General features: G+C 45.1%; 1 protein-coding gene across 1 annotated transcript; it reads left to right on the forward strand.

Moving 5' to 3' along the window:
• The first annotated feature begins 379 nt into the window (after window positions 1-379).
• On the forward strand, window positions 380-27167 carry ZXDC (ZXD family zinc finger C). Its single transcript, XM_050960557.1, is given in 12 exon segments — window positions 380-694; window positions 696-756; window positions 759-1532; window positions 2966-3118; window positions 4335-4413; window positions 4644-4774; window positions 6042-6212; window positions 7809-8494; window positions 9243-9327; window positions 11121-11293; window positions 20204-20305; window positions 25026-27167. Coding segments are annotated over 12 exon segments (2817 nt in total). The 3' UTR covers window positions 25113-27167.
• The last annotated feature ends 58 nt before the right edge of the window (window positions 27168-27225 follow it).

Raw genomic sequence — 27225 nt, forward strand, 5'->3', positions numbered from 1 at the left:
CGGGTATTCGAATTGGGCCCCGCACTTCCTAAAGCCGGCCCTGGCCCCAGAACCCCTGAATCCTCTGGGCGACCCTGCTCGGCGGCCCTGTTTGGGATTGGTGATGAGGCAGGGGTGGCAATAGGGACGTGCCGCCAGCCGTGGGGTTTTGCTTTGGACCCTGCGCTCCACGCTCCCGACCCGGGCTCCGCTCCAGCCCCAGCGCTCCAGGGAGCCCTTCCTCCCTTCCGTAACACCAGCGGGATCCAGGTGCCGCGTTTTCCCCCGCGCCTCGCCCGGCTCCGCTCTGGATTCTCTGTTCCGGGTTTTCCCCGCCTCCCGCCCGGGCCGGCCCCGCCCCGCGGCTCCGGTTTCAGCCGCTGCTACAGGGACCCCCAAGATGGAAACGCAGGGGCTGCCCGCGGTGGAGGCGGCCCGGGCTCGGCCCGACACCCAACATGGCGGCGGCGCCGCGGTATCGAGCGCCGCGCCCGCCGGCCGCCTGCCCCAGCGGGAGCCGGAGCCGCCGCCGCCGCCCCCCGAGTGGGACCCGGCCGCCGCCGCCTCGGGCCTGTACATGAGCTTCCCGCTGATGCTGCTGGAGGAGAAGCAGGAGCCGGGCCGCAGCGCCGCCCCCGAGCCCCCCCCGGCGCCCGGCCCCGACAGCGACGGCCTCCTGCTCGTCTTCAACCTGGTGCGGGGCGCGGCGGAGCCAGGGGCCGGGCCGGGCGGCGGGGAGAGCGGCCGCACCGAGCCTCCCCGCGGGGAGCAGGAGGGGGCTCCCGGGCCGGCCCCGCCGCCGCCGCTGATGCCCCCGTCGCCGGGTCCGGGCGCGTCTGCTGCGCCGCCCCGGCCGGGGGTGGAGGGTGCGGGGCAGGCAGGCTCGGGTCCCAGCGCCTTCTCCGGCACCATCACCATCAACAACCAGAGCCTGCTGGTGCGGATCGAGAACGGGGTCCTGACCCTGGGGCCGGGCGCCGCCGAGCCGGGGCCGCCTGCTCCAGCCGGGGCCGCTCCGGAGCCGGCCGCCCCTCAAGCCCCATCGCCGCTGCCCGGCCGAGCCGAGCCCCCCAGCTCGGAGGGGGAGGCGGCGGGCGGGGAGGTCCCGGGCCCGGCCTCGGGGGGTTCCCGGGCGCTGCTGGTCTATCACTGCCCCGAGCCCCGCTGCACCGAGACCTTCTCCCGCAAGCAGCAGGTGCGGCTGCACCGGCAGGCGGCTCACGGGGGGCCCGGGCCGGGCGGCGGCGGGCGGGCGGCGCGGCCCTTCGGCTGCCCAGTGCCCGGCTGCGCCTGGTCCTTCGCCACCGCCTACAAGCTGCGGCGCCATCTGCACTCGCACGACAAGCTGCGGCCCTTCGCCTGCGCCGCGCCCGGCTGCAGCAAGCGCTTCACCACGGTCTACAACCTGCGGGCGCACGGCCGGGCACACGAGCAGGAGGCGGCGCACAAGTGCGAGGCCTGCGGGCAGCGCTTCCCCAGCGCCGCGCGTCTCGGAGCGCACCAGCGGCGGAGCCACCTGGAGCCCGACCGGCCCTACCGCTGCGAGTTCCCCGGTAATCCTCATCTCTGGCTGGCCTCGGCCTCGCCCTTCCTCTCGGACCTTACTGGGGGTGGGGGTGCGCTTAGTGCCTACGCACTGGCACAGTCCCACGCCCAGGCCGGCGACCCTTCCGGGGGAAACTGGTCTGGGGACGCCCCAGCCCCATCTATGATCATGGACCTTGTGAGACAGACTAGGGAGCCTGCCTGGGAGAAAAGGGGCGAGGAATGAATTAGAGCGTTCGTGGGACCACTGGGGGTCACCTGCCTCTTTGGAACAGGGAGGAGAGCTGGTTTGTGTGGGGAGACTTCATAGAGCAACTGCCTTGCTGGAGGCGGGGGTGTCACAGTTCTGACCCAAGAGGCAGACGTCCCCTTTTAGACCCCTGGAATTGTTCATCAATCAGTCCTGTCACGTGGCTCCCTAATTAAACATCAAGCGGTGCTGATCTTGTTCGGATCCCTTAAGAGGTGTATCCTATGCACTATTCTGGTAACTTCAAATAATATATGAATATGTCTCGTCCATTGGTGATTGAAGGAGGTTCTGTTTCTAGCCCTGTCATGAACAAATCAATATCCTCACAGCCTGCAAAGCAATCTTTTCAAATAATCTAAATCATAGGTATTTTTGATGATTAAATGTAGGTGAGGTACATACTTGAGCACTACCATGCTGCAATGTTTCTTTGGGGTCAGATGGTATATTTATATGTAAGGGTGGCTAACCTGGAGTCCCTTCTTTAGCCTGTTTTGTAGGTTTGATACAATGCTTATCTTGCCTGTTGATCATCTCTAGCTTGTGCTAACACACTTCTGTTTTACCCTGATGTCTGGGACGGACAGTTGGAATCTTTTGATTTCCATCTTCTGTCCCTTATCAGCGAGAGATCCCTCAGAGTTTGCTGATTGAATAACAGCAGAAAGGAAAAAGATACCACTCAGCATATCTCCATTAGACTTACATAGTGCTTTGATCAATGTACAATAGTAGAACAATTTTTTAATCTGTGAGCAGTGTCCTCACTGCTGTCTTCTAATCTGATGTATATCAGTCTGCCATCTTAAATTGCACTAGTTCTGCTTTTCTTTGTGCCCAAAACATACCATATCTAGGTGGATATTCAGTTTCAACCCATAGTTGCAAACCCTGAAGTATGGTATAGAGCAGGGGTTCTCAAACTGGAGGTTGTGAGTGACCCCTGAAAGGGTCACAGGCTGTCAGCATCCGCCTGCAAGCCCCACTTTGTCTCCAGCATTTATAATATTGTTAAATGTGTTTTAATTTTAAAACAAGTGTTCTTAATTTACAAAGGGGGAGTCACACTCACAGGCTTACTGTGTGAAAGAGGTCACCAATACAAAAGTTTGAGTACCACTGGTATAGAGTTTAATTTGCCTATTTTGTGTGTCACACTAAGCTGATGATGTTCCACTCTTTCCTTAGGTTGTGAGAGAACCTTTATCACAGTTAGTGCATTATTTTCTCATAATCGAGCCCACTTCAGAGAGCAAGAACAGTTCTCCTGCTCTTTCCCTGGTTGTAGCAAGCAGTATGACAAAGCCTGCCGACTGAAAATCCACATGAGAAGTCACACAGGTATTCAGAAGGGTAGTTCATAAATTGGGATAGTTGAATATATAAAGCGATATTGGGTCAAATGCAGCCTCAAGCTTTAGCAATTTATAAAAGCAGTCTGTACAAACCTAATGCCAATAAGATTTTGATAAAATGTCAATAGAAACACTCCTTAAATGTTTGTGACCAAGAGTTGAAAGAGTGAGAACCTGAAAATGATTCTGAACAAATGTCTCTGATTTATAAGTGACAGTCAACTTCATCTTGTCAATTTAAAAAGAAACTTTAAATTAAAAGTTGTTCTATACCTTTTCCTCTGTCCTTCTGACATTTTTTGTGGCTTTACGATCACACTTTATTGTCTTCTACCATTTTTTTCCCTCTCTGTTACCGTGTGAAAGATTATGGAAACAGAAGGCAATTGACTGTAGACCAAGTGCTATCACTTGCGTAGAACAAACTGCAAGAGTAGAGAAATATTTTAGTAATTTGTAGTGTTTACAACAATGGTTGGTAAAACACATCTTCAGGGAAAAGTGGATTTTACTGACTTTTTTTCAAGTGGACTGCCTGTTAGTTTGGACAGCAAAATATAACTGAGTGAAATGGGGAAAAACACATTCTCACAAACTATTACATAAACAGTGAAAAGCAAACTGGGTTTTAGAAAAATCTGGTTGTCCAAATTAATGTAGGGCCATCTCCTACAGTTGGCATCCATGCGGGTGAATAGATCCAGCTACATAGATCCTTCGGGTTCCATGGGAACTCAAGGGTCTGCCCATGCAGATCCACTTCAGGACATGGCTAGTAGATAAGGAAACTTGTTTGATAACTGTAAAATGATATTTTAGTTTCTTTTAACTTTTTAAAATAACTGAGGGTATGTCTCCACAGGGGGGGAAAAACATTGCAGTGAGTCTGAGTCCAAAACAGCTGACTTAGGCTTGCTCTACAGGGCTAAAAATAGCCATGCGGACATTCCCACTCGGCAGCGAAACCTGGGGAGGGTCTCCGAACCCAGGCTCCAGCCGGAGTGGGAATGTCTGCACTGCTATTTTTAGCCCCTACAGTATGAGCTTGAGTCAGTTGGCCCAGGCTCAGAGACTCATTGCTGCAGGGGGAGGGGAGAATTGGGTTGTAGTGTAGATGTCCCTTAAACTTTTTTGAGACTTCACAATATCAGCATGTATTTTCGTTACTATATGATTAAATGTTTTTTGTTTTGTTTTTTCAGGTGAAAGGCCTTTTATCTGTGATTCTGAAGGTTGTGGCTGGTCTTTCACCAGCATGTCCAAGCTACTAAGACATAAAAGGTAAAAAACAAAAAAACAAAAACAAAAAAAAAAAAAGTTATGCTTAAAAGCAAAACCCCACCAAAATCCAACACATGGCTTACTTGTCAGTTCTTTACATTGGCTAAACGTGTTCTAATGCAGATAATTGTTTTAAGAGTGAGTTTTAAAATCAGAGTGGTTGTAATTGATGCTAGAAATGAGCATGTAGTGAACTTAAGTTTGGGAATAGTAATCTCCCTTTTTTGTAGGAAACATGAAGATGACAGGAGGTTTACATGTCCAGTAGAAGGCTGTGGGAAATCCTTCACAAGAGCAGAACACTTGAAAGGCCATAGTATAACTCACCTAGGCACAAAACCATTTGAATGTCCAGTGGAAGGTACGGTTTGTTTATGGTCCTGTGTGCTGTTACTAGAGCTGTTACTTTGGTAGGTGCAGGGTCCTGCCCAGTCAAGGCTCACTAAAGGACTGGAGCCTTGGGTATTTAAAGTCCTATTTTACTTTTTTTAAACTTTTTTATAGCTTATTTTTTTAAAGAACATCTAATTGAATAAACCATATTGTCCCAGACATGGAGGAGACAGGGGAAATGGCTAGCAGATCGTTGTCACTTGATTTTTCTTATCAGTTAGTGATAGAAGGAAATCAACACCTCCTTTAGATTTAAGACTATGTGATACTGCCTAGACACTGTTTATCTTTTCAGTTGATTAATTGTTCCCTATGGATAAACTGCTTGTGAAAAATTATTTTGATGTGTGTGTGGCTGCAGGAGGGAAGAATCACAAGCAATGATAAAATGAAGATGTCTGCTCAGCATCCGATTGATGTTCAGATGAATCTAATAGGCTGGTTGGTCATATTTAACAGGGCTAGAAATTATGCAGAAGAGTTATAATGGCCTTTTTCTATAACTCTGTAGTAAATTTATCTTTCCAGTACTGGTGGTCACCTTGGGTTGCCTCTTCCAGCAAAAAGGTCTCTGCAGAACTGCAAATATCCATTAAGGGGTAATTAAGTGGCTAAAGGTATATGGGGAGCTTACAAATAAGACCCATGGTTTTAAAATGAATACAAGCAAAAGATTTGTGGATCCAGCTGCTACTGGAAATCATTGAGGCACAATCTCTAGTGGGATTTTTAAAAGGGTTTAGATAAGTGTGGTATAAATAGACACAAGACCATTTACCCAACTTCCTGGCTGAACAAGGAACGTTGATACTTACACTTCATGGCATAAAACAAAATGTGTTTTGTCCTGTGGTTGTCAGGAAGCATTTCCTCCTCCTTTATGATTTCACCAGTGGCCATTATCAAATGCTTCTATTTAAGGTGCCTTCATGACACTTTTCACTAAATCGTTTGGATTTTTTGCTGCTCTTGGAAACAGGATGCTGGACTAGATGCATCAGTGGTCTGCTCTGGTATGGCATTTCTTCTGCTCCTTTGAAACTCTGCTTCTTTACTTTGTGCTGCTTTCTTCAACTTTATGTATTTATGTATGGCATCCATGCTCAAGTGCTGCAAGTTAACTAACTAGAACATTTTATTTAGGTAACTTTGAGATGTTTACCAGGGAATTCTAAATACTTCTTTTAAGTTAAAACTAAGAAAGATCCTGTAATATGCTGTGTATCATGTTGCAGGTTGTTGTGCAAAATTCTCTGCACGCAGCAGTTTGTATATTCACTCCAAGAAACATCTTCAAGATGTGGATTCATCGAAGACCCGTTGCCCAGTGTCCAGTTGTAATAAATTGTTCACTTCCAAGCACAGTATGAAGACTCACATGGTCAAACAGCACAACTTCAGTCCAGGTATAATAGTTTAGCCTCAAAATATGGCTGGGGCAAAGGGAAGCCTAAACACTATGTATATCAGGCAAAAACGGGGGATGAAATCCTGGCCTCATTGAAGTCAACAGCAAGACTCTGACTTCAGTTGGGCCAGGATTTTTTCTTTCTGTATATGTATATGATATAAAATCTTCAGTGGGAGCTGTGACTAGGGCTTGACTTGTTGTTTCTAGAAGTCAGTAACATCTTGAATTAAAGCAGATCTTGCTCTTGAAGATTTTTCAATATATTCTTTCTAAAACCTGATAATGAGGACTTAAAACCAAAATACTCTTAAGTCCTAACTTGTCTCATGGACCACGTTGAGGGTATTTTGGAGAGTATAAGTGTATGTAGAAATTCCTGTGCTGAAAGGAACTGTGTTGTCCAGCAGTACAAACAAATAATGTTACTGTATAATTGTTGTATGAGATTCTTCGTCACAGTGGAACGTTAGTAAACGTTAAAGTAATTTTGTCTTTCAGTGATGTGGCAAACTTAAAAATTCATCCTACTTTTATCTAGACAACTAATTGAAGCAAAATAAGACAGATCTCAGAGTCCCACATTGATAGCATAGTGAATAGTAAAGAGAATAATTGTTTCAGTGTTCTAAATATATATACACAGATGAGACACTTCTGTACAATATTTTTGGTAAGAATGAGAGGAGGATACGTTACACAGGAAACTAATACTTGATTGAAACTATACTTCTACCCCGATGTAACACAACCTGATATAACACAAATTTGGATATAATGCAGTAAAGCAGCACTCCAGGAGGGTGGGGCTGCGCGCTCTGGCGGATCAAAGCAAGTTTGATATAACACGGTTTCACCTATAACACGGTAAGATTTTTTGACTCCTGAGGACAGCGTTATATCGGGGTAGAGGTGTATTTTTCTTCTGATTGAGGAGGCGGGATAGCTCAGTGGTTTGAGCATTGTCCTGCTAAACCCAGGGTTGTGAGTTCAATCCTTGAGGGGACCACCTAGGGATCTGGGGTAAAAATCAGTACTTGGTCCTGGTATTGAAGGCAGGGGGCTGGACTTGATGACCTTTCAAGGTCCCTTCCAGTTCTAAGAGATTGGTATATCTTCTATTAATATTATTATTTATTATTACTATAAAGATGAATTTTTGTTTTAATAAGCTTGTTTTCCTCTCTAATTCTGGTTTAGAAAAGTGGGTTTAATTTAGGAAATATTTAACCTATAATTTTAAGGATACTCTATCTTCAGACGCTTTGTGTGCAGTGTTTTTTCTTCCCTATTAAATTCTCATGGTGTCTGGTACAAGTGTGTTGCTTACAAACCGCACAGTTTCTGAGGTCAGTAATGTTGCTTCATTTATTTGCAGTCTATGTAAACTTAAGAGTTCTGTTGGCATCTTACCTGTTCTGGAAAAAGTATCCATATGTTCTATTAGTTGTTAGTGTGTGTCTCTGGGGCTTCTGTGTATTCCCACATTTGAGTGTTGTACCCCTGGAGCTATAGGTAGTGGCACGCAACTTCCTTTTCTTTATCATTTGTCTGTTGCATTTTCAACAAGTTTAATACATGTATTATATTTCAGATCTCTTAACCCAGCTTGAAGCAACTAGTTCCCTCACGCCTAGTAGTGAACTCACCAGTCCAGGACAAAATGACCTCAGCAACATAGACCTTGTGTCCCTTTTCTCCAGTGTGTCTGGTAACAATTCTGGGATTGCAACAGATATGGCTTTAGTAAACTCTGGAATTGTCACCATTGATGTTGCTTCCGTAGGCTCTACGCTTGCTGGAAACCTTTCTGTCAATAGCAATTCCCTTGGTCAAACAGTTGACCCTTTGATATTGGTGGCAAGTAGTGATATTCCACATAGCCTGGACAGTTCTCTCTTGATGGGAACCACTGCTACAGTTTTACAGCAAAGTACTTCAAATCTGGATGATGTACAGACTGTAAATGCAGAAGCCTTGGGTTCGCTAGCATCTTTATCAGTGAAGAATTCCAGTCAAGACCTGCATAGTTTGACATCCAGCAGTAATCTAACGATAGACACTACCACTTTGACTCCTTCCAGCAGCCTTGGTGGAAGCAATGGACCTGAGTTACTGACACCAACTAAAGCTGAACAAAATTTGCTTCCTAGCTCGGATGTTGTTGGTCAACAGGAAGGCAGTAAAGTGGTGACACAGTTTGTGTTCTCCAACCCTCCAGGAAGCTACAGTGCTCAGAAAGAAATGGATCTTAGCACAGTGACTTGCAGCTCATTTTTGGTATGCAGTAACTATATTCAGTTGTCCCCAGATGACTGAAGCACCTTAACTTTGAGGATACTCCATTGCTGCTTGCAACTTATGGGCAGACCTTTCATACAGATTTACCCAATTACATGGGGTTTTTTCATGAAGGCTGTAGAACTCTGTATTGACTAAATATGTTGTTAGACATGGATTCAACATGGTGAAAAATTCTTTAAAAGGCCTGAATTGTGAGGGTGGGGGAGGGAGGATCATGTTCAAAGTTTAAAAAAAAAAAAAAAAAAAAAAAAAGTTCAAAATTAACCCCCAAGGGTGAAGTGGGACTAACAAGAAAGCATAAGGAGGGGAATATACGGTATGTCCTGTGTATATTAGTTTCAGGGAAGGGTTTGGGGATGGAAAGTAACTGAAATTGTTTTATTCTCGGTCTTTGTTCCCATATCTATCTTTAATGCCGCTTCTGGGAAACCGTTCCCTTTCCAGTACTGTGTAAAGATAACTGTTTATTTTGAGTATAAAATGTTTCCCTTATCACCATGACCTTATTGAAAATGCTGATAAACATGGTAGTGTATTTAACCTGAGAGATATGCAGGGGACCGATCAGAGTTTTGACTGCTACCGTTTGAAAAACTTAACTTATTTTAAATCCCAATCAACCAGTGTTAGATTAATATTATGAGCAATAAGTAATTCGTTAGCCTGGCTACATTAGCTTAATTTGTTGTTTCAAATGTGTAAAACATATCTCTTGTTTGATTAGGAGAGCGGGGGATCTGCAAGGACAGACTACAGAGCCATTCAGCTAGCCAAGAAGAGAAAACAGAAAGGGAATGGGAGCAGCACAGGTGAGGAGGCATTTGCCTTGCTGAATCAACTAACATGCAATGAAGTCAGAGTATATCTCTTTCAAATAGATAAACTTATTGTAATCAGCAACAAAATCTGAGTGAGGTGTGCTTTTTGTAGATAATTAAGATAGTCTTCTTGCATGGAGTTTAAAATCCATTGAGAGTTTAAAAAACCTCACACTTGGGTTTTCCCTTTCTGTTAAAGGGACCCTGGTAGGTTAAAGTTATATTTTAAACTCCCCCTTCCCTCACCCTCAGTATCATTTACTTTCTCTAATCAGAGGATTATCCTTAATTTATTAAAACCAAAATAATTTTAAAAATCTAATTTGCTATTTGTGCTTTTTGTCCACTCTTTTCATTTCATTTTACTCAACATGGACAATGAATGAAAACAGACTAGTCAGTTTCACCTCTAGGTCATGCACTATCACAGTGCTTTAGTGTTAGCTTGCAAGCACAGTAGGGGAATTTATTTGACTTTTTTTTTTTTTTTTTTTTTTGATTGAAACCTTTCTATTAACCTTCAATCTCCTGTAGCAGATTTTTATAAAACACAAACTTGGGGCCCTAGTTTACATAACTATCCCGTTTGTTTTCTTCCTCTTAAACTACAGTGGAACTCATAGCTGTTGATGTGCACTGTTGCTTTGTTAGGTCAAATGTATTCCATGACTTGCTAAACTTGCCCAGAAAAAATAACAAAACAACAAGAGACAGCTATTTGAGTTGCTGCTGCCCTCAGGGGGAGAGGAACATCACACTAAACAATTTTTTTCCTTACGTTTCTTGTTGCCTCCTATCTCTGAAAATCAAGGTGACAGTTGTTTTTAGTTATATCTCAAGGTAAGCAAAGGATTACACTTCCAAATTAAACATTATCATGTCTCTTGCTTTATACACTATGCATGTATGCACTTTCTCTTCTTTTAAAAAATACTGTCTTGTCTAGGAAATAGAGGACTAGCCTTCTTTTTGTCTGTTTTTATGAAGTGATCTGTAATTATGGCAGCTTGTCCAAAATGCATGCTTGGTGATATCCTAGCTTGAAAGAAGACTTGATTGAATTTGCCGCTGTTCTGTAAAACAGAACTAGAAAATTCCCAGTTACCTTCTTAAACAGGATTCCTTGTTTCATGTCTAACATGTCACCTACCAGTTACTTAGTGACTACCATTTACTTTCAGAGACAATGAATCAGTTCCTCTTTTTGTTTCCCTCCCATGCACACATTTCCCCCGGTATAGAGTAATAAACTTCTATATAGTATTTCAGACAAGTCTTGCATCTTAAAATGCATTAACAGAATTTAAATGGACACTCAAAAGTTGAAAGTCCTAGTTTAAAAATGTTTACCTGTTGACATTCAAAGTAAAAAAACCAAAACACAAACACCTGATAATTGAAAAGATCTGATGTATATTATCCCCAAATTGTGCTTTTTAATTTTCTTTTGGCATCTTATTCAGCACGAACAATGAAGAATGTTACTTTTAATCATAGTATTTTCTTGTTCTCCTGGGTAATGTGATGTCTATATTGAGAAATATGCAGGGAAATATTTAAATTCAAAGAAACCTTTAACTGAAATTTTAAACAGAAAAAAAGAAAATATAGGCTACATAAAATTTTACAATCTCTACCTTTTGAGCCTAACTACTTTAACTGTTATAGTTGGTTAATAATAAAAGGAGACAGGATGTTTTCAGGTGTAATTTGACAAGTCCTACGGAGAAACTTACCAGAGAATCAGACGTTCCAACATAATTAATAAAATAACTTTATTTCAGCAGCATCAAATTCCGGCCAGAGGAAAGGCAAAGGTGGTAAAGTGAGTCCTACCAGCTTCTCATCTACCAGTCATGGCAATCGATTGTGTAGCAACATTGTTTTGCCAAATGGAGGCCTTACAATAAGGGATCCAGCAACTGGCGCACAGTATGTGCAAATTCAACTACTTCAAGTAAGAACACATGAATAAAACAGTCTGCCCAGTTCTCTAATGATTTGCCAGTTCACACAGAAGAATCTGACTGTCCTTTCAAATCAGATATAGTCTTCTCCTGTATTAATATTGTGATTGTTGCATGATACCAAGGTACTTGATGAGTAATATATTGCTGATCTGTTTTTAAGACTGTTGCCCAAAAAGGGCATTTTTTTTCTCCTCAGAGTGAGTGTCCCTTCACACACTTATTGCCAGTAATAGAACTGTTTTTCCAAGCATCTTAAAAATCATTACAAAAGTAATTGGAGTGAAGAGGGCGGGTTCAAATGGCTTCCTTAGAGAGCCACTTTATGGGGGGACCTTAGCTGATCATGGAAAATGAATGCTGTAGTATAAATTAAAACTCTTCTCTAAATATTCCCCTTATTCGTACACATGTTGGGGGTGGGGGGAGGGTTAGACACAGCTAAGGTGATGAGGAGACTGAGAGTTAAGAACACAGGCAGCGTGAAGCGGCATGGCAGAAGCCTTGCAGGCAGCACTAAAAAGCCACAAGAGTAGCCGTACTGGAGAGGGGCCTTGAGGAAACACTGTTCAGGAGTGAGAACAGCCCCAGGAGTTGGAGCTAGGAAGGAAAGATGCTGATCTGCCCTTCACTGTATCCAGTAATAACACACACAAATTACATTATTCTTGGAGTGCTTGCTCATATCAATGGCGGTGAATATATGACCCTGCTGACCTGGCGCCGCCTCAGTTCCTTCTTATCGCCAGTGATGGTCATTGGAACTGCAGTGGTTTGCTATTGCAAGTGCTTCTTGTTTCTCATAGTAGTTGTCGTTTTGTAGTCTGGTAGCATTAATTGTAGTTAGTTGTAGTAATTGGTGTAGGAGTGGGAGTTCTTTCCCCTCCCCCCCCCAACTTTCCTGTTCCCCATGAGGCTCAAGGCATGCCTCAATCCCAAGGTTTAAACCCTGTAGATCCTGCCATAAGCCCATGACAATGAGCGACCCCCACAACTCTTGTCTTGTGTGTCTGGGGGAGGCACACAAAATTGATCGGTGCAAGATCTGTAAAGGGTTTCATTCCAGGACGAAAAAGGAGCGAGACTGTCACCTGAAGCAGCTCCTGATGGGGGCAGCTCTTCATCCTCAACCAGCTTTGGCCTGGTAGGATCCGGCGCTGAGCTCCTCCATGTGGAATGCACAGGCCTCCATCCACGAAGTGTTGGCAAGGAAGGACTCTGGGCATAGAGACCCTTGGCACTGGGATTCCCTGGCACCGAGGCTGGTGGAGGCAGCATGACACTGCTCCCATTCCGCGGTACCACAGAAGCAGTGCTGCAAGCAGGACAGGAGTTGATCTCTGGCGCTGAGGACAGCTGCCTTTGAAAGTGCCACTGGTGTGCTTCCTGAGGAGAAGCACCCAGTACCGACAGCCCAGGAGACGGCACTGACAACTTCGGCCCTGCAAGGCAGGACATCAGATCTGGTGCTTGTGGACTCTGTGGGCCTGGTGGTGGTGGACATCTAGTTGCCATCCACCCCGGACATCTTCGAGGCTGCGAGGGACTTAAGTGCCATGATGGCGCCACAGTCCCCAGGCAGTCAGGAGAAGCCTCTGGTACTGCAGCGTGCAACACTTTCTCGAGGCAAGCCCATGATGTTGATTTAATCAGCTGCATTTCCATGGCATCGCTCTGACTTGCAGCACCAGTCCCCGGCAGGTCCTGCTCCCAGCACCGCTCATGGCACCACTCTTCTCCTCACTGGCACTTCACCTCGCTGCAACCTCTCCCCAGGTTCCTGGCACCAATCACAGGCACAGCTCCGATCAGCACCGCCCTGGCCTTAGCGTTCCAGGTCTTTGTCTTTGGCGGAGACACAAATCGGACTGTAGGCATCGGGATGTGGGTGCAGGTCCATGGCAAGTACAGTGGCCATTCTGGACCCCGTGGGCATACCACCAGGGCACCCTCTCCAAGGGCTCCCACTCAGTGGTGTCAGAGTCAGTTACCTGCAGCATTGATGAGTTGCCCCACCCCTCGGGGTTCTGAGGTGACCTCAGTACAGACCACTCCACCACCTCTGGAGCCTGCTCCCGCCACCAGCATGGACCCTGGGGAAGGAGTGGCTGTGCAGGATGTCCCCAGGGACCTGGAGTGCCATGAGAACCCTGTACCCCCACTGGCGTCATTGTTGTCTTCCCTGGAGGAAGCGGTGGCGGGGACCTCCGCTTTGGGACTGCACCATATAGACAATCACTGCCCACCAGGACTTGTGTGTAACATGGGCCTGCAGGCTGAGGAGGTGGTGGAGGTGGAGGACCAGAGGGTGGACATCCTGGCCCCAGAAGGTCCATCGAGGGTGGCTCTGCCCCTCATCAGAACTGTACAGGCCAACACAAAGACCCAGTGGCAGACCCCTGCCTCCATTCCTCTGCCTGCAAAGGAAGTCGAGAGGAAGTATTTTGTCCCCGCTAAGAGGTATGAATATCTTGACATGCACCTGTAGCCCTGCTTGTTGGTGGTGGCTGCAGTAAATGAACATGAGACACGGGCAGTAGGGTCCTACCCCAAAATCCAAGGACTCTAAGCAGCTAGACCTGTTCGGCCAAAAGATCTTCTCGACCAGGGGACTCCAACTCAGAATTGCCAACCAACAGGCAATCCTGAGCAGATACAACTTCAATTCCTGGAACTCCATGGTGAAGTTCAAAGAGCTAGTGCCGCGGAGTCCAGTGAGGAGTTCAGGACTATTGCTGAATAGGTCAACGCAGTGGCATGGACCTCTTTACACCCTTCACTGGACGCTGCATACTTGGCAGCACATACCTTGTCCTCTGGGATTGTCATAAGGCAAGCCTCCAGGCCTCGGGGCTCCCACGTGAGGTGCAACATACCCTGCAGGACCTGCCATTTGATGGGGTGGGCCTGTTTTGTGGAGCAAACTGACTCCAGGGTGCATAACCTTAAAGATTCTGGGGCTATGCTGAAATCTCTGAGGTGCCTATCCTGGCCACCCAGAGAAAGCATTTTAAGCCGTAGCCTGTATAGCATCCCTATCCTTGATGTCCTAGGGAGGAATTCTCTAGGAAACATGGCAGGAACAGCAGGCGTAAGCCTTCCCAGCCCCTGTCCAACCAGGGCTAGGCGGGCGCTGCTTCAGGCTCGAAGAAGGCCTTCTGAAGGTACACCCAGGGATGACGTACCAGCTGACGAACTGGATCCTCAGCCCTGTTTCCTGAACTGTCTATCCTACTTCTACCATGCTTGGTCACAAATAACATCAGATTGCTGGGTCCTTCACACAGTAGAAGTGGAATATTCTGCCTGCCCCCACTTCCTTCCCCATCCCGCTTCAGGGTCCCTTGTCACAAGCATCTCCTCGTGCAGGAGGTCCATATGCTTCTCGCTGCAGGGACAGTGGAGGAGGTTCCTCAGAAGCTTTGGGGCAGGGGATTCTACTCTCACTATTTCTTAATCCTCAAAGCAAAGTGGGGGCCTCAGACCCATCCTCAACCTGAGAGGCCTCAGTTGCTTCATTAAAAAGCTGACGTTTCACTTGATGTCCCTGAACACAATTATCCCTTTTCTGGATCTGGGAGACTGGTATGCCGCCCTTGACCTCAAGGATGTGTACTTCCACATATTGATACAACTTTCCCACAGATGCTTCCTAAGTTACCAGTTTACAGCCCTCCCATTCAATCTGTCCACAGCCCCCAAGTGTTTATCAACTGCATGTCATGGCCGCCCTCCTCCGTTGGAGGCAGGTACAGGTGTATCCTTACCTGAACAACTGGGGGATGCTTCGGGGACGAGGTGGACGCAAAGGTCCGTTTTGTGAGATCCACCTTCGACAGGCTGGGTCTTTTCCTCAATGAGTGCAAGTTGACCCTGGTACCAACTCAAAGGACAGAGTTTATCGGGGCAGTGTTGGACTCGAGCCGGGCCAGGACATTCCTGCCAGAGGCTTGCTTCCAAGCAATGACAGACATCATACAGGTCCTTAGACAGTATCCCACCACCGCAGCAAGGGGCTGCCTGAAGTTACTTGGTCACATGTGTCTGGGACATATGTGGTACAGCACACCAAAATGCAACTCAGACCTCTCCATGCTTGGCTCGCGTCAGCCTATCGCCTGGCGCATGATAGTCTGGACTCCGGTCACCCTCCTGGTGCAGGTCCTCAAGTCCCTCTGTTGGTGGCTCAACCTGCAGACAGTGTGCGAGGGAGTCCCCTTCCACAAAGCCCAGCCCTCTCTGTCCCTGGTAACGGAAGCGTCAGTGCTGGGTTGGGGCGCACACCTAGGAAACCTTCAGATGCAGAGCCTGTAGTCCCAAGACGAACATTCACTCCACATCAACATCAAGGAGCTGAAAGCGGTCCGATGAGCATGCCAAACCTTCCAAGCTCATCTGCAGGGACATTGTGTGGGAGTCATGACAGACAACACAATTGTGATGTTTTACATAAACATGCAGAGTGGAGCCCATTCCTCTCCACTGTGTCGGGAAGGCCTCCAGTTGCGGTAGTTCTGCATAGCCCACTCTGTTCACCTGGAAGCGTCTTACCTCCTAGGTTCCCAGAACGAGTTGGTGGAGTACCTCAGCAGATCCTTCCACAACCATGAGTGGCCTATCCATCCAGACCGACAGGATGCACAGTATTTTCCAGAGGTGGGGAGCTCCCCAAATCGACCTCTTTGCCATGTGAAGCAACAGAAAATGGCCATGATTCTGCTTTTTCCAGAACCACAACCTGGGTTCTCTCTGAAGCATTTCTCCTCCCCTGGATGGATCATCTGCTGTACGCGTTTCCCCCGTTCTCACTCACGCACAAGGTCCTGCTCAGTGTCTGCAGAGACAAGGCAGAGGTCATACTGGTGGCGCTGGTGTGGCCTCGTCAATACTGGTACACCATGCTGCTGGAGCTGTCGATGGATGCCCTGATCACATTACCCCTTGTCCCAGACCTGATTACCTAGGACCATGGTCGCCTTCACCACCTCGATCTTCAGTCCCTTCACTTCATGGCTAAACCCCATGGACCTCATGTGCTCTGAGCAGGTTAGGGAGGTCTTGCTTGGTAGCAGGAAGCCATCCACCAAGGCCACCTACCTGGCCAAGTGGAAAAGGTTCGCAACCTCGTGCGCTCAGAGCCGGACACCCCACGCTGCAGGTGCCCATACCGCTTATCCTCAAATACCTACTGCACTTGAAACAGCAGAGTCTGGCAGCATTATCCATCATGGGGCACCTGGCAGCTATTTCCGCATTCCATCTGGGAGCGGCTGGGCGCTCCGTCTTCGCCAACCCCATGATTGGCTGTTTCCTCAAGGACCTGGCGCAACTGTACCCACAGGTTAGACAGGAGATCCTGGCATGGGACCTCAACCAGGTCCTTTACAAGCTGATGGGTCCCCCATTTGAACTGCTGGCGACTCGTTCACTCCTAGACCTGTCGTGGAAGGTGGCCTTCCTAGTCGCCATTACTTTGGTGAGGAGTGTTTCAGAGCTAAAGGCCCTCACCTCCGACCCTCCCTAGTTTTTTTTTTTCTTCAAGGACAAGGTGCAGCTTAGGCCTCACCCAGTCTTTCGTCCAAAGGTTGTGTCCTAATTCCATTCCAACTAGGACATTTTTCTAACTGCCTTAAGCCTCATACGAGTAGCCAGGAACAGAGGCTTCACACACTGCATGTTCAGCTGGCACTAGCCGGGCACTAGCCTTTTACATCGAGCGCACGAAGCCATTTTGTAACTCTCACCAGCTGTTTGTGGCAGATTGGATGAAAAGGCTCCTGGTCTCATCTCGGAGGATTTCGTCGTGGATCACATCCTGCATCTGGATGTGCTACAAGCTAGCTGAAGTCCCTGCTCCAGCACTAGCGGCACATTCCATAAGGGCGCAGGCCTCCTCGGTGGTATTCCTGGCCTGGGTCCCTGTACAAGAAATCTGCCAAGCAGCGATGTGGTCCTCGATCCACACCTCCATTTCTCATTACACCATCACCCAGCACGCCAGAGACGATGCAGCATTCGGCAGGGCTGTGCATCAGTCAGCGACTCCATAACTCTGACCCCACTGCCTAGGTAAGGGTTGTGAGTCACCTAATTTGGAATCGATATGAGCAAGCACTGGAAGGAAAAAAATGGTTACTGACCTCATAACCGTTGTTCTTTGAAATGTGTTGCTCATATCCATTTCAAACCCACCCGCCTTCCCTTCTGTCAGAGTAGTAGGGAAGAAGGAAGTGAGGAGGTGCTGGGTTGGCATGATCATATATTCACTGCCATGGAGGCACCACTCCAGAAGGCTCCACGGCCAACCCAGTGGGTGCTTCTAGGAGAAAAACTTTCCGAAGACTGTGCCCACGGTGCGCACGCACCTAGAATGGAATGGACGTGAGCAACCCATCTCGAAGAACAACAGTTACGAGAAGGTAAGTAACCGTTTTTTAGAAGTATATTAAGGTTGCCTGTGAGAAAACTCTTAATTCTGTCTTCAGAACAGGATTTGATTTGATGTGCTGTAAGTGAGGCATGGGCCATGCACTGTACCATGAGGAGAAAACAATATTGAATAGCTGCTCGCTGAGTGAGCACTGGCCTTTCTATGCACTGAATGAGGCTGGAGTTCTGGAGGGGGAGGGGAAATAGTATGTTCTCATGGCACGAGGGGGTGGAAGGTGTTTCAGAATAAGTTGCACAGGGGGTCTTAATCCTGGCAGATTGTAATTTTTGAATGCCTGACTTTGCAGCCTTAATGTTCTTCTAATGTAACTTTTATGTGTGACTTCCCTAAGCTTTTTTTAAAAAGCAGACTGAAAAACCAGATTCCATCATGTGTCGTCCTAGTGACTCTGGTCATCAGCAGCATTGTTGGTGCCTTTAGATCCATGCCACAGACCTCTACCACTTGAAATAACAAACTGATAGCAGTTGTAGGTTGTAATGATCTGCATGGATCAGCACTGGGTGGGATGAGACACCTTGCCTGAGGGAATCATATATTTGCTAGCAGTAGACTAATGGTGAGACTTGCAAGTCTTGGATTCCATTCCAGGCTCTGGAGGGGAGTGTTCTCTAGTGGGCACAGAGCCTTCTGGTAGGTTCTCCCAAGCCTGAGCCTTTCTGCCCCTTCCCCTCTAAACTGTTTCTGGCCCAGTCCCATTCTTCTCCCCCATTCAGTCCCAGTTCCTCTTTCCCAGCTTCTTGTCTGATATCTTTCTCTCTTCAACCCTTCCCCCCCCCCCTTCTATGGCCTCTAGTCACAATGGCTATTAGCCAAGATGGGCAGGGATGCTGTGCCTAGCCTCTGTTTGCCAGAAGCTGGGAATAGGTGACGGGATGGATGAATCGTTCCCTCTGGGGCTCCTGGGATTGGCCACTGTCGGAAGACAGGATGTGGAGCTAGATAGACGTTTGGTCTGACCCAGAATGATCGTTCTTACCTTAATGTTCCTTGTCCCAGTCTCTGCCCAGCCAGTTTCAATTCTCCCCTGTACTGGGGTTCCTGGTCAGATCCAGTTCTCCCGTCCCACCCACTGCTCCCAGTCATCCTCTTCACTCCCCTCCCCCCACTTCTTTCCTTGGCTCCCTGGCTGTCAATCCCAGTTTCTATGCTAGCTCCCTTTGACTGACTGACTCTCTCTCTCTCTCTCTCTCTCTCTCTCTCTCTCTCTCTCACACACACACACACACACACACACACACACACACACACACACACACACACACACACACACACACACACACTCTTCTCTCCCCACTCCTCCCCCCACCTCCTTTCAGGGCAGGGTCTTGTCTCATCTGCATAGGACTTAGGTGGTTTTCTCCTCCGTGCTGCTAGAGAGGGCATTGAAAGCAGAGAAGAGACATGAATTCAGCCTAGAGCAGCTGGAACTACAGTTGCAGGGAAGACCCTGTTCAGCAGCTTGCAGGGCTGGAGGATGCTTACAGAGGATGGAGTCCTCACAGAATAAAATGTGAATCTCTAGCAAGTCTCTACTGAGCATATGTGAATTGAGAGTCTCTTAAAAAGATCAAATTTGGACAGATTTTTATAGGAACAGCAAAAGTCACATGACGGATGCACAAGGCCCCTCCTTTGCCTAAGTTCAGCTACCTTCTCCTAAGCTCAGGGTCACTGGAGCTCTTCAAAGCAAAGGTTGCCAACATTTTTTAACATGGGCAAAGCAAAGTATTTTCCCCTGGTCTCATTTTTGGAAACAGCCATCCCCTTCTGGCTGAATTCCCTTCCCCCCTCCTCCCGCCTCCCCCCCCCCCCCCAAAAAAAAAATCAGTATGGAAAATTCAGCCCAGATGGTTAAAGTCTGGCAGTTATAAGCAATTGAAAAGATAGGGTTTTCTAAGAGGCAGTGTCAGATGAGCTTCTACCTCACATGCTAATATCTCACCGGGGAGCAGCAAGCTGTTGGCCAGACCTGGAGGTGTTTGGTTTCCAGGAGGCAGAGTGAGGATGTTCAGCTCACCTACTCTTAGTATGGGGTGAGCCACATGCAGAGCTATTCTTCTTTTCCCCCTTCACATGGGGTGCCCCAGGACCACCACTTGGGCAGCATAATGGCCTTGGAGTGAACACATAGTTTGAGTAGTAAAGTTCTTGAGAAAACATCTTGCAATCTGCAGTTGTCACATGTGACTGAGTACTAGGGGGATTGGTTCAACTTCCATGAAACCACTGGAAACATTTCTTAGGCCTCATCAGCCTTCAGAGCTGGGGTGCCTTAGATACTACTCTTGTAAGGTCTTAGCCAATAAGGCACTCTTCGCCTTTCCTGGTTTGTTTTGTTTTTGTTTTATTTTATTTTATTTATTGTAGTAGTGAGCGTGAAGCTTGCTATGTGAAAGTAGGAGACACTTGGAATTCGTATGTTTACATTATGTTTTTCCCTTCACAGGATGATCCCCCAGGAGAGGGAGACTTGCCCTTTCAGCTCAGCTCTCAATCTTCCTCATCACATTCTCAACTTACAGTGGACTTACCTGTTCATATCCTTCAGGTACAGCACCTTAGAATTCTGATTTCAGTTGACAAGTTAGATGCAATGAAAACAATTTTGCACCAACACTTTCGCTATCCTGCACTACAGAAGTACTCTACTTTCAGACCAAAGTTTAATTTCACAGGCTGTAGTTCTGTGACCACAAGAGGTTTGCCGTGGGCATTGCAGAGATGCTGTAGGAGGTTGCTCTCCCCACCACACCCCCAGCCCCCATTTTTTGTTTTGCTCCATGTTGGAGATGCTATTTACTTTTGCCCCAAAGGGTAACATCAAGAAAGATGTTCCATGACTGTTATGATAAGTGGCCGGGAAGACCTGGAGCCAGATTTTTCAAACGTGCTCTGCACTTACAGTTGTGGGGCTGGATTTTCAAAAAACTCTGCTCTGATTTAGGCACCCTAAATATGATGTGACCAGATTTTCAAAAGTACTCTGCACCAGTCTGCTTCCATTAGTAATAGGAGGGCTGTTGCTTGCCAAGTGCTCCTGAAAACACGACGACTTATATAGGTGCCTGAGTGGAAGCTCTGCTGGATGCTGAGCGTTTTCTGAAAATCAGGTGCTCAGTTTTTAAAATGTGAACTGTCAAACTAGAACTGTCAAACAATTACAGATTGAGGCCAAGTGGTAGTTCCCAAAAGGAAAGTGAAGACATTCATAGATCCTACTCTTCCATAGTGATTGGGATTCAAATAACTCCAGCAGCAACATGGAGTGATATTTTTAAACAGACACAATCTAATGGCAACTACCAGAAACATAACCCCTCTAGCAACTTGGGCTACTACCAGAGAAGTACCTTTAGTGACAGCTGGGACATGGAAAATACCCCTGCACTAGTAAAAGGGTGCAAGAAAACCACTGAAGGGAAGGAGACACTCTGCTACCCTGTGCATTGAAAATCATCTTTGGACAGTAGTGTGGATCTAAATTCATTCACTTTTGGAATGTCTCTTACCACTGTACTGCAGTGCAGCTCCACCAAATGCCACTTGCATCCCAAAAGCATCATGTGCAAAGACAGCTGAAAACTGTCTTGCTACCTATTCAGGATACTCCTAATATCTACTATTCTGACAAGCTGTTTGTCCGTGAACATGAACAGCTCCATAACTGAGAACCAAGTGCTAACATCTTAGTGGAGAGAAATAGATCACTTTTTTTTATGATTGTTATGGAGCTTTCCATTTGCCAAGTTAATTGCAACACAGTATTTGAGCCAATTAATACCCTTTCCAGTAGAAACAAAAGTGGTTTATATACCTTCTTCCCAGAAATATCCGTGTCTTGAACAACCCTGTAATAAAATGGTGGGTACAGAAAGGGAGTTGGATAATTTCAAATTCTGAAGGGTTAATGTGAAGGGAAACAATATTTTTTAAATTTGTCAATTATTTTGTTTCTTTTGTGAACAATAGTCAGGATCCATCCCTACCCCATCAGCATTTTAATGAAATGTTGTTAGCAGTCCAGCTAAATCAGTTTGCAAACCCGGAGTGGGGCAACTTTAAATTTACTGTGAAGTGTTCAGTGCATTTGGTTTCTTGGCATAATCTTAGAACATAAGAACGGCCATACTGGGTCAGACCAAAGGTCCATCCAGCCCAGTATCCTGTCTACCGACAGCGGCCAGTGCCAGGTGCCCCAGAGGGAGTGAACCTAACAGGTAATCTCTCCATGACTGTATCTAGTTCTCTTTTAAACCCTGTTTATAGTCCTAGCCTTCACAACCTCCTCAGGCAAGGAGTTCCACAGATGGACTGTGCTCTGCGTGAAGAAGAACTTCCTTTTATTTGTTTTAAACGTACTGCCTATTAATTTCATTTGGTGGCCTCTAGGCTCTTATATTATGAGAACAAGTAAATAACTTTTCCTTATTCACTTTCTCCACACCACTCATGATTTTATATACCTCTACCATATCCTCCCTTAGTCTCCTCTTTTCCAAGCTGAAAAGTCCTAGCCTCTTTAATCTCTCCTCCTATAGGACCTGTTCCAAACCCCTAATTATTTTAGTTGCCCTTCTCTCAACCTATTCTAATGCCAGTATATCTCTTTTGAGATGAGGAGATCACATCTGTACACAGGATTCAAGATGTGGGTGTACCATGGATTTATACAAGGGCAACGAGATATTCTCTATCTTATTCTCTATCCCTTTTTGAATGATTCCTAACATCCTGTTTGCTTTTTTGATTGCCATTGCACACTGCGTGGACGTCTTCAGAGAACTATTCACGATGACTCTAAGATTTCTTTCCTAATTAGTTGTAGCTAAATTAGCCCCCATCATATTGTATGTATAGTTGGGGTTATTTTTTCCAGTGTGCATTACTTTACATTTATCCACATTAAATTTCATTTGCCATTTAGTTTTGTGAGATTTTTGAAGTTTTTTCACAGTCTGCTTTGGTCTTAACGATCTTGAGCTGTTTAGTATCATCTGCAAACTTTGCCACCTCACTGTTTACCCCTTGCTCCAGATCATTTATGAGTTAAGTTGAATAGATTGGTCCTAGGACTGACCCTTGGAGAAAACCACTAGTTACCCCTCTCCATTCTGAAAATTTACCATTTATTCCTACCCTTTATTCCGTGTCTTTTAACCAGTTCTCAGTCCATGAAAGGATCTTCCCTCTTATCTCATGACAACTTAATTTAAGTAAGAGCCTTTAGTGAGGAACCTTGTCAGAGGCTTTCTGGAAATCTAAGTACACTATGTGGACAACGGGGATCCTGTGGACATGTTTGTTGACCCCTTCAAAGAAGTCTAATAGATTAGTAAGACATGATTTCCCTTTACAGAAACCATGTTGACTTTTGCTCAACAAGTTATGTTCTTCTATATATCTGACAATTTTATTCTTTACTATTGTTGCAACTAATTTTCCCAGTACTGACGTTAGACTTACCAGTCTATAATTGCCAGGATCACCTCTAGAACCCTTTTTAAATATTGGTGTTACATTAGCTATCTTCCAGTCATTGAGTACAGAAGCTGATTTTAAAGGACAGGTTACAAACCATAGTTAATACACCTCTACCCCGATATAACGCGACCTGATACAACACGAATTGGGATATAATGCAGTAAAGCAGTGCTTCGGGGTGTCGGGGCTGTGTGCTCTGGTGGATCAAAGCAAGGTCGATATAATGTGGCTTCACCTATAATTCGGTAAGATTTTTTTGGCTCCCGAGGACAGCATTATATCGGAGTAGAGTTGTAGTTCCACAATTTCATATTTGAGTTCTTTCAGAACTCTTGGGTGAATGCCATCTAGTCCTGGTGACTTGTTAAGTTTATCAATTAATTCCAAAACCTCCTCTAGAGACACTGCAATCTGTGACAATGCCTCAGATTTGTCACCTACAAAGGATGGCTCAGGTTTGGGAATCCCCCTAACATCCTCTGTCGTGAAGACTAAAGCAAAGAATTCATTTAGTTTCTCCGCAATTACTTTATCGTCTTTAAGTGCTCCTTTTGTATAACGATCGTCCAAGGGCCCCACTGGTTCTTTAGCTGGCTTCCTGCTTCCGATGTATTTAAAAAAACATTTTATTACCTTTTGAGTTTTTGGCTAGCTGTTCTTCAAACTCCTTTTTGGTTTTTCTTATTAAGTGTAAAAATGTAATTTGGCAGTGTTTATGCTCCTTTCTATTTACCTCACTAGGATTTGACTTCCACTTTTTAAAAGATGCCTTTTTATCTCTCACTGCTTCTTTCACATGGTTGTTAAGCCAGTGTCTCTTTCTTAGTTGTTTTACTGTGTTTTTTAATTTGGGTATACATTTAAGTTGGGCCTCTATTATGGTGTCTTTGAAAAGGTCCATGCAGCTTGCAGGGATTTCACTCTAGTCACTGTATCTTCTAATTTCTGTTTAACTAACCTCCTCATTTTTGCATAGTTCCCCTTTCTGAAATTAAATGCCACAGTGTTGGGCTGTTGAGATGTTCTTCCCACCACAGGAATGTTAAATGTTATTATATTATGGTCAGTATTTCCAAGTGGTCCTGTTATAGTTAGTTACCCCTTGGACCAGATCCTGGGCTCCACTCAGGACTTTTTTACTTCATTTGATTCTACATTTTCTTTCACATCTAGTGCCAATTCTTGCCCCCGCCCCGTGACCTGTTCTGTCCTTCTGATATATTTTGTACCCCGGAATGATTGATTGTGTCCCATTGATTGTCCCCACACCACCACTTTTGTGATGCCTATTATATCAATATCCTCCTTTATCACAAGGCACTCTAGTTCACCCATCCTATTATTTAAACTTCTAGCATTTGTGTACAAGCACTTAAAAAACTTATCACTGTTTGCACCTGCCGCCCACCCACAGGGCAGGTAATCATACATGCTGCACTCAGCATAATAAACTGGATAGCCCCCACTCTGCTGCTGGGCTTCTGCCTGCATTCTCTCCTTCAGCTATCTAGGTTAATGATAGGGTTTTCGTTTAAATCAAGAAAATTTGATTATAGTTTAGGTTAAAGGTTTTAAAGAATAGCAAATGTACCTCGCCCCCTTCCCACTCCCTTTCCAAACTCCCTCTCGAAACTCCCTGTTAGCGGCCCCTGTTTGCAAAGCTTGAATTAAGTTTGAAGGTAAAGAAATATTACAAAAAGGGATTGTGTGTTACAAGCAATGAAAACATAATGGGGTGAAAGCTTTGTCTGAATTCCAAACTTTTTTTGTTTACTTTGTTTTGACAGGAACCACACAACTCCACAGAAGATGATGCAGGTTCTGATAACTCTCAGTTCACGGGAAGCACAATAAATTTACAGGACCTGGAATGATTGTTAGGAGTATTAATTTGAAAACAGAATGGTGCAGTCCTAGCTTGACAAAGCAAATGTAGCTGTGTTCCAGTTTCTCAAGGAAAATATGAAAAGCAGGAGTACATGATTATGATCACACACTTAGTGTCAGTTACATGAAAATAGAATAATAAAAAAAATCAGCAAATCCTACTTAACATATCTGTGTAAGATATTCTTTCTGTCTTGTGGTCAAAGATGCTGGGGGCAGATTTGCTGAAATCCCATTGTAGAAAAGTGCCATAGCTATTAAATGTCTAACCAGGATACTGATTTTCCTGTTATCACAAGAAAACAAATATTTCACCGCTAATGAACAAATACAAACTTAATTTTTCATGTGACTTTTAAACTTTTCCTCCTTGACATGGATAATACGGAATGAGAAAAAACCACCTGAAACATTTTTTCCCAAACTTATTTCAGCCATCTTATATATTGACAGCAAATTGCGATAAAATATTTTACAAGGCATGGTAGGAAAGTAGGATAGTGCCCAGAAAGCAGGGAGAAGAAATTAATTAAAAGTCCCTTGGATAGCAAAATATAGATCAAATATGAATTGTGAATGAGTTTTGATGCCTATGTTGAGCTTCCCTCTCTCATTCATCCTGGATAATATTTAGCTGAATTCTTCCAGCAAGACTTGAAAAAAGAAATCTTTGTTAGAGAACTATATTCTCCATAAGCAATTAGCTAATGTTCCAACAGCATTTGACAAGTTAGGTCTGTCTTAACAGTCCCTATTTTGGTGGAACGTTTGACAGCCACTTAATTCAAAGCACCTTCATTATGTCTTTATAATACAAAAAGTGTTACCAAGTTACTCATAATTAGCCACTGTCTTTTAGAATTATATATTCTGTTACCACTGGATCCTCATTAAAATCTAGAATATCTAGTGAGCACAGTGTCCAGTTGTCAAGAGTTTTTTAGAGGGAGAGGAAAAGTATTGTTAACTAGGAAGAATTGCCTCATTTGAAAAATTGTGGTTTCTAGAAGAATAGCTGTATGTACTGTACTTAACTGAACTGAATAAGCATAGGGTTCTGTAAATTCTCAATGGAAAAAAACACCTTTTGGTTATTAAATTTTAAGGTAGTAATTTAAATGTTTATGGTGATGTATTGAATGCCTATAAAATTATGTATAGGACTTTGATAAAAGGGTGTGGTTTTTTTATTCTCAATGAGTTGTATGTATGCACGTATGTGTATATATTTTTTACAAATAAGATGTCATGCAGGAGAACATTGCGATCTTCCTAATATTGCACATATTTATTTATTTAGTTATACTGTTGTTGAATTCACCTGAGGTTGTTCAGAAATGCTTTTACTTCCTGTGCCTTTTGAACGATGTATATGTCCAGATTAATACTTTTTGGTTTCTGAGACTTGAAAGCAGTATACAGGCTATTTTCACTTCAAACTCTGATTTGCAGGCAGTATTTTATCCTCTGGTTGAACTAATGTTGTTTGTTTTTCTGTCTGTGGTGGCTAAACAATTTGAGCATTGGATATTCCTATGCTTACGCCCGAGGGATCTCTAGCCTGCCTCGGATGAGGTCTACAAGCCAGAGTGAGTCAGTGAGGAGATTTCACGCACTTGTTGTGGGGACTGCTGTTTTGTTTGATCATGGAGTCCAATGTGGAAAGGTTAAAGGGGCTTACGAGTTATCTGCAGGAGCACAGCACTGTTGAACAGACTACTGGGTCTTGCTTTAGAGCAGTCGCTAATTCTGTCCCTGGAAGCTGTCACCCTGAATGCCAGACTCCTCTTGATCCTCATGGAACCATACCAGTTGTTCTTAAATTAAGAAAATGGTGAAGAAACCCAATTTATTTTTATGGGACTTAAAACTGCATTTGTTTCTACTTCTGAAAACGTACCTCACTTGGCTTTGTATATGAATGTAAATTGCTAACTGCTTGGGGCCGAGACTCAGGTTAATCGGCTTGAAGTCCATTGCTGGCAATGGACATCCGAAGAACTGCTGGTGCAAAAGGATTAATAAAGCTTTTTTTATGGTCACTTCGGCATTGGGTTTGTTCTTGATATGAGTAATCTTTTGTTGATGCACAGGTATATG

Source organism: Gopherus flavomarginatus, chromosome 6 (genome assembly GCF_025201925.1).
Source record: "Gopherus flavomarginatus isolate rGopFla2 chromosome 6, rGopFla2.mat.asm, whole genome shotgun sequence".
NCBI classification, from domain to species: Eukaryota; Metazoa; Chordata; order Testudines; family Testudinidae; genus Gopherus; species Gopherus flavomarginatus.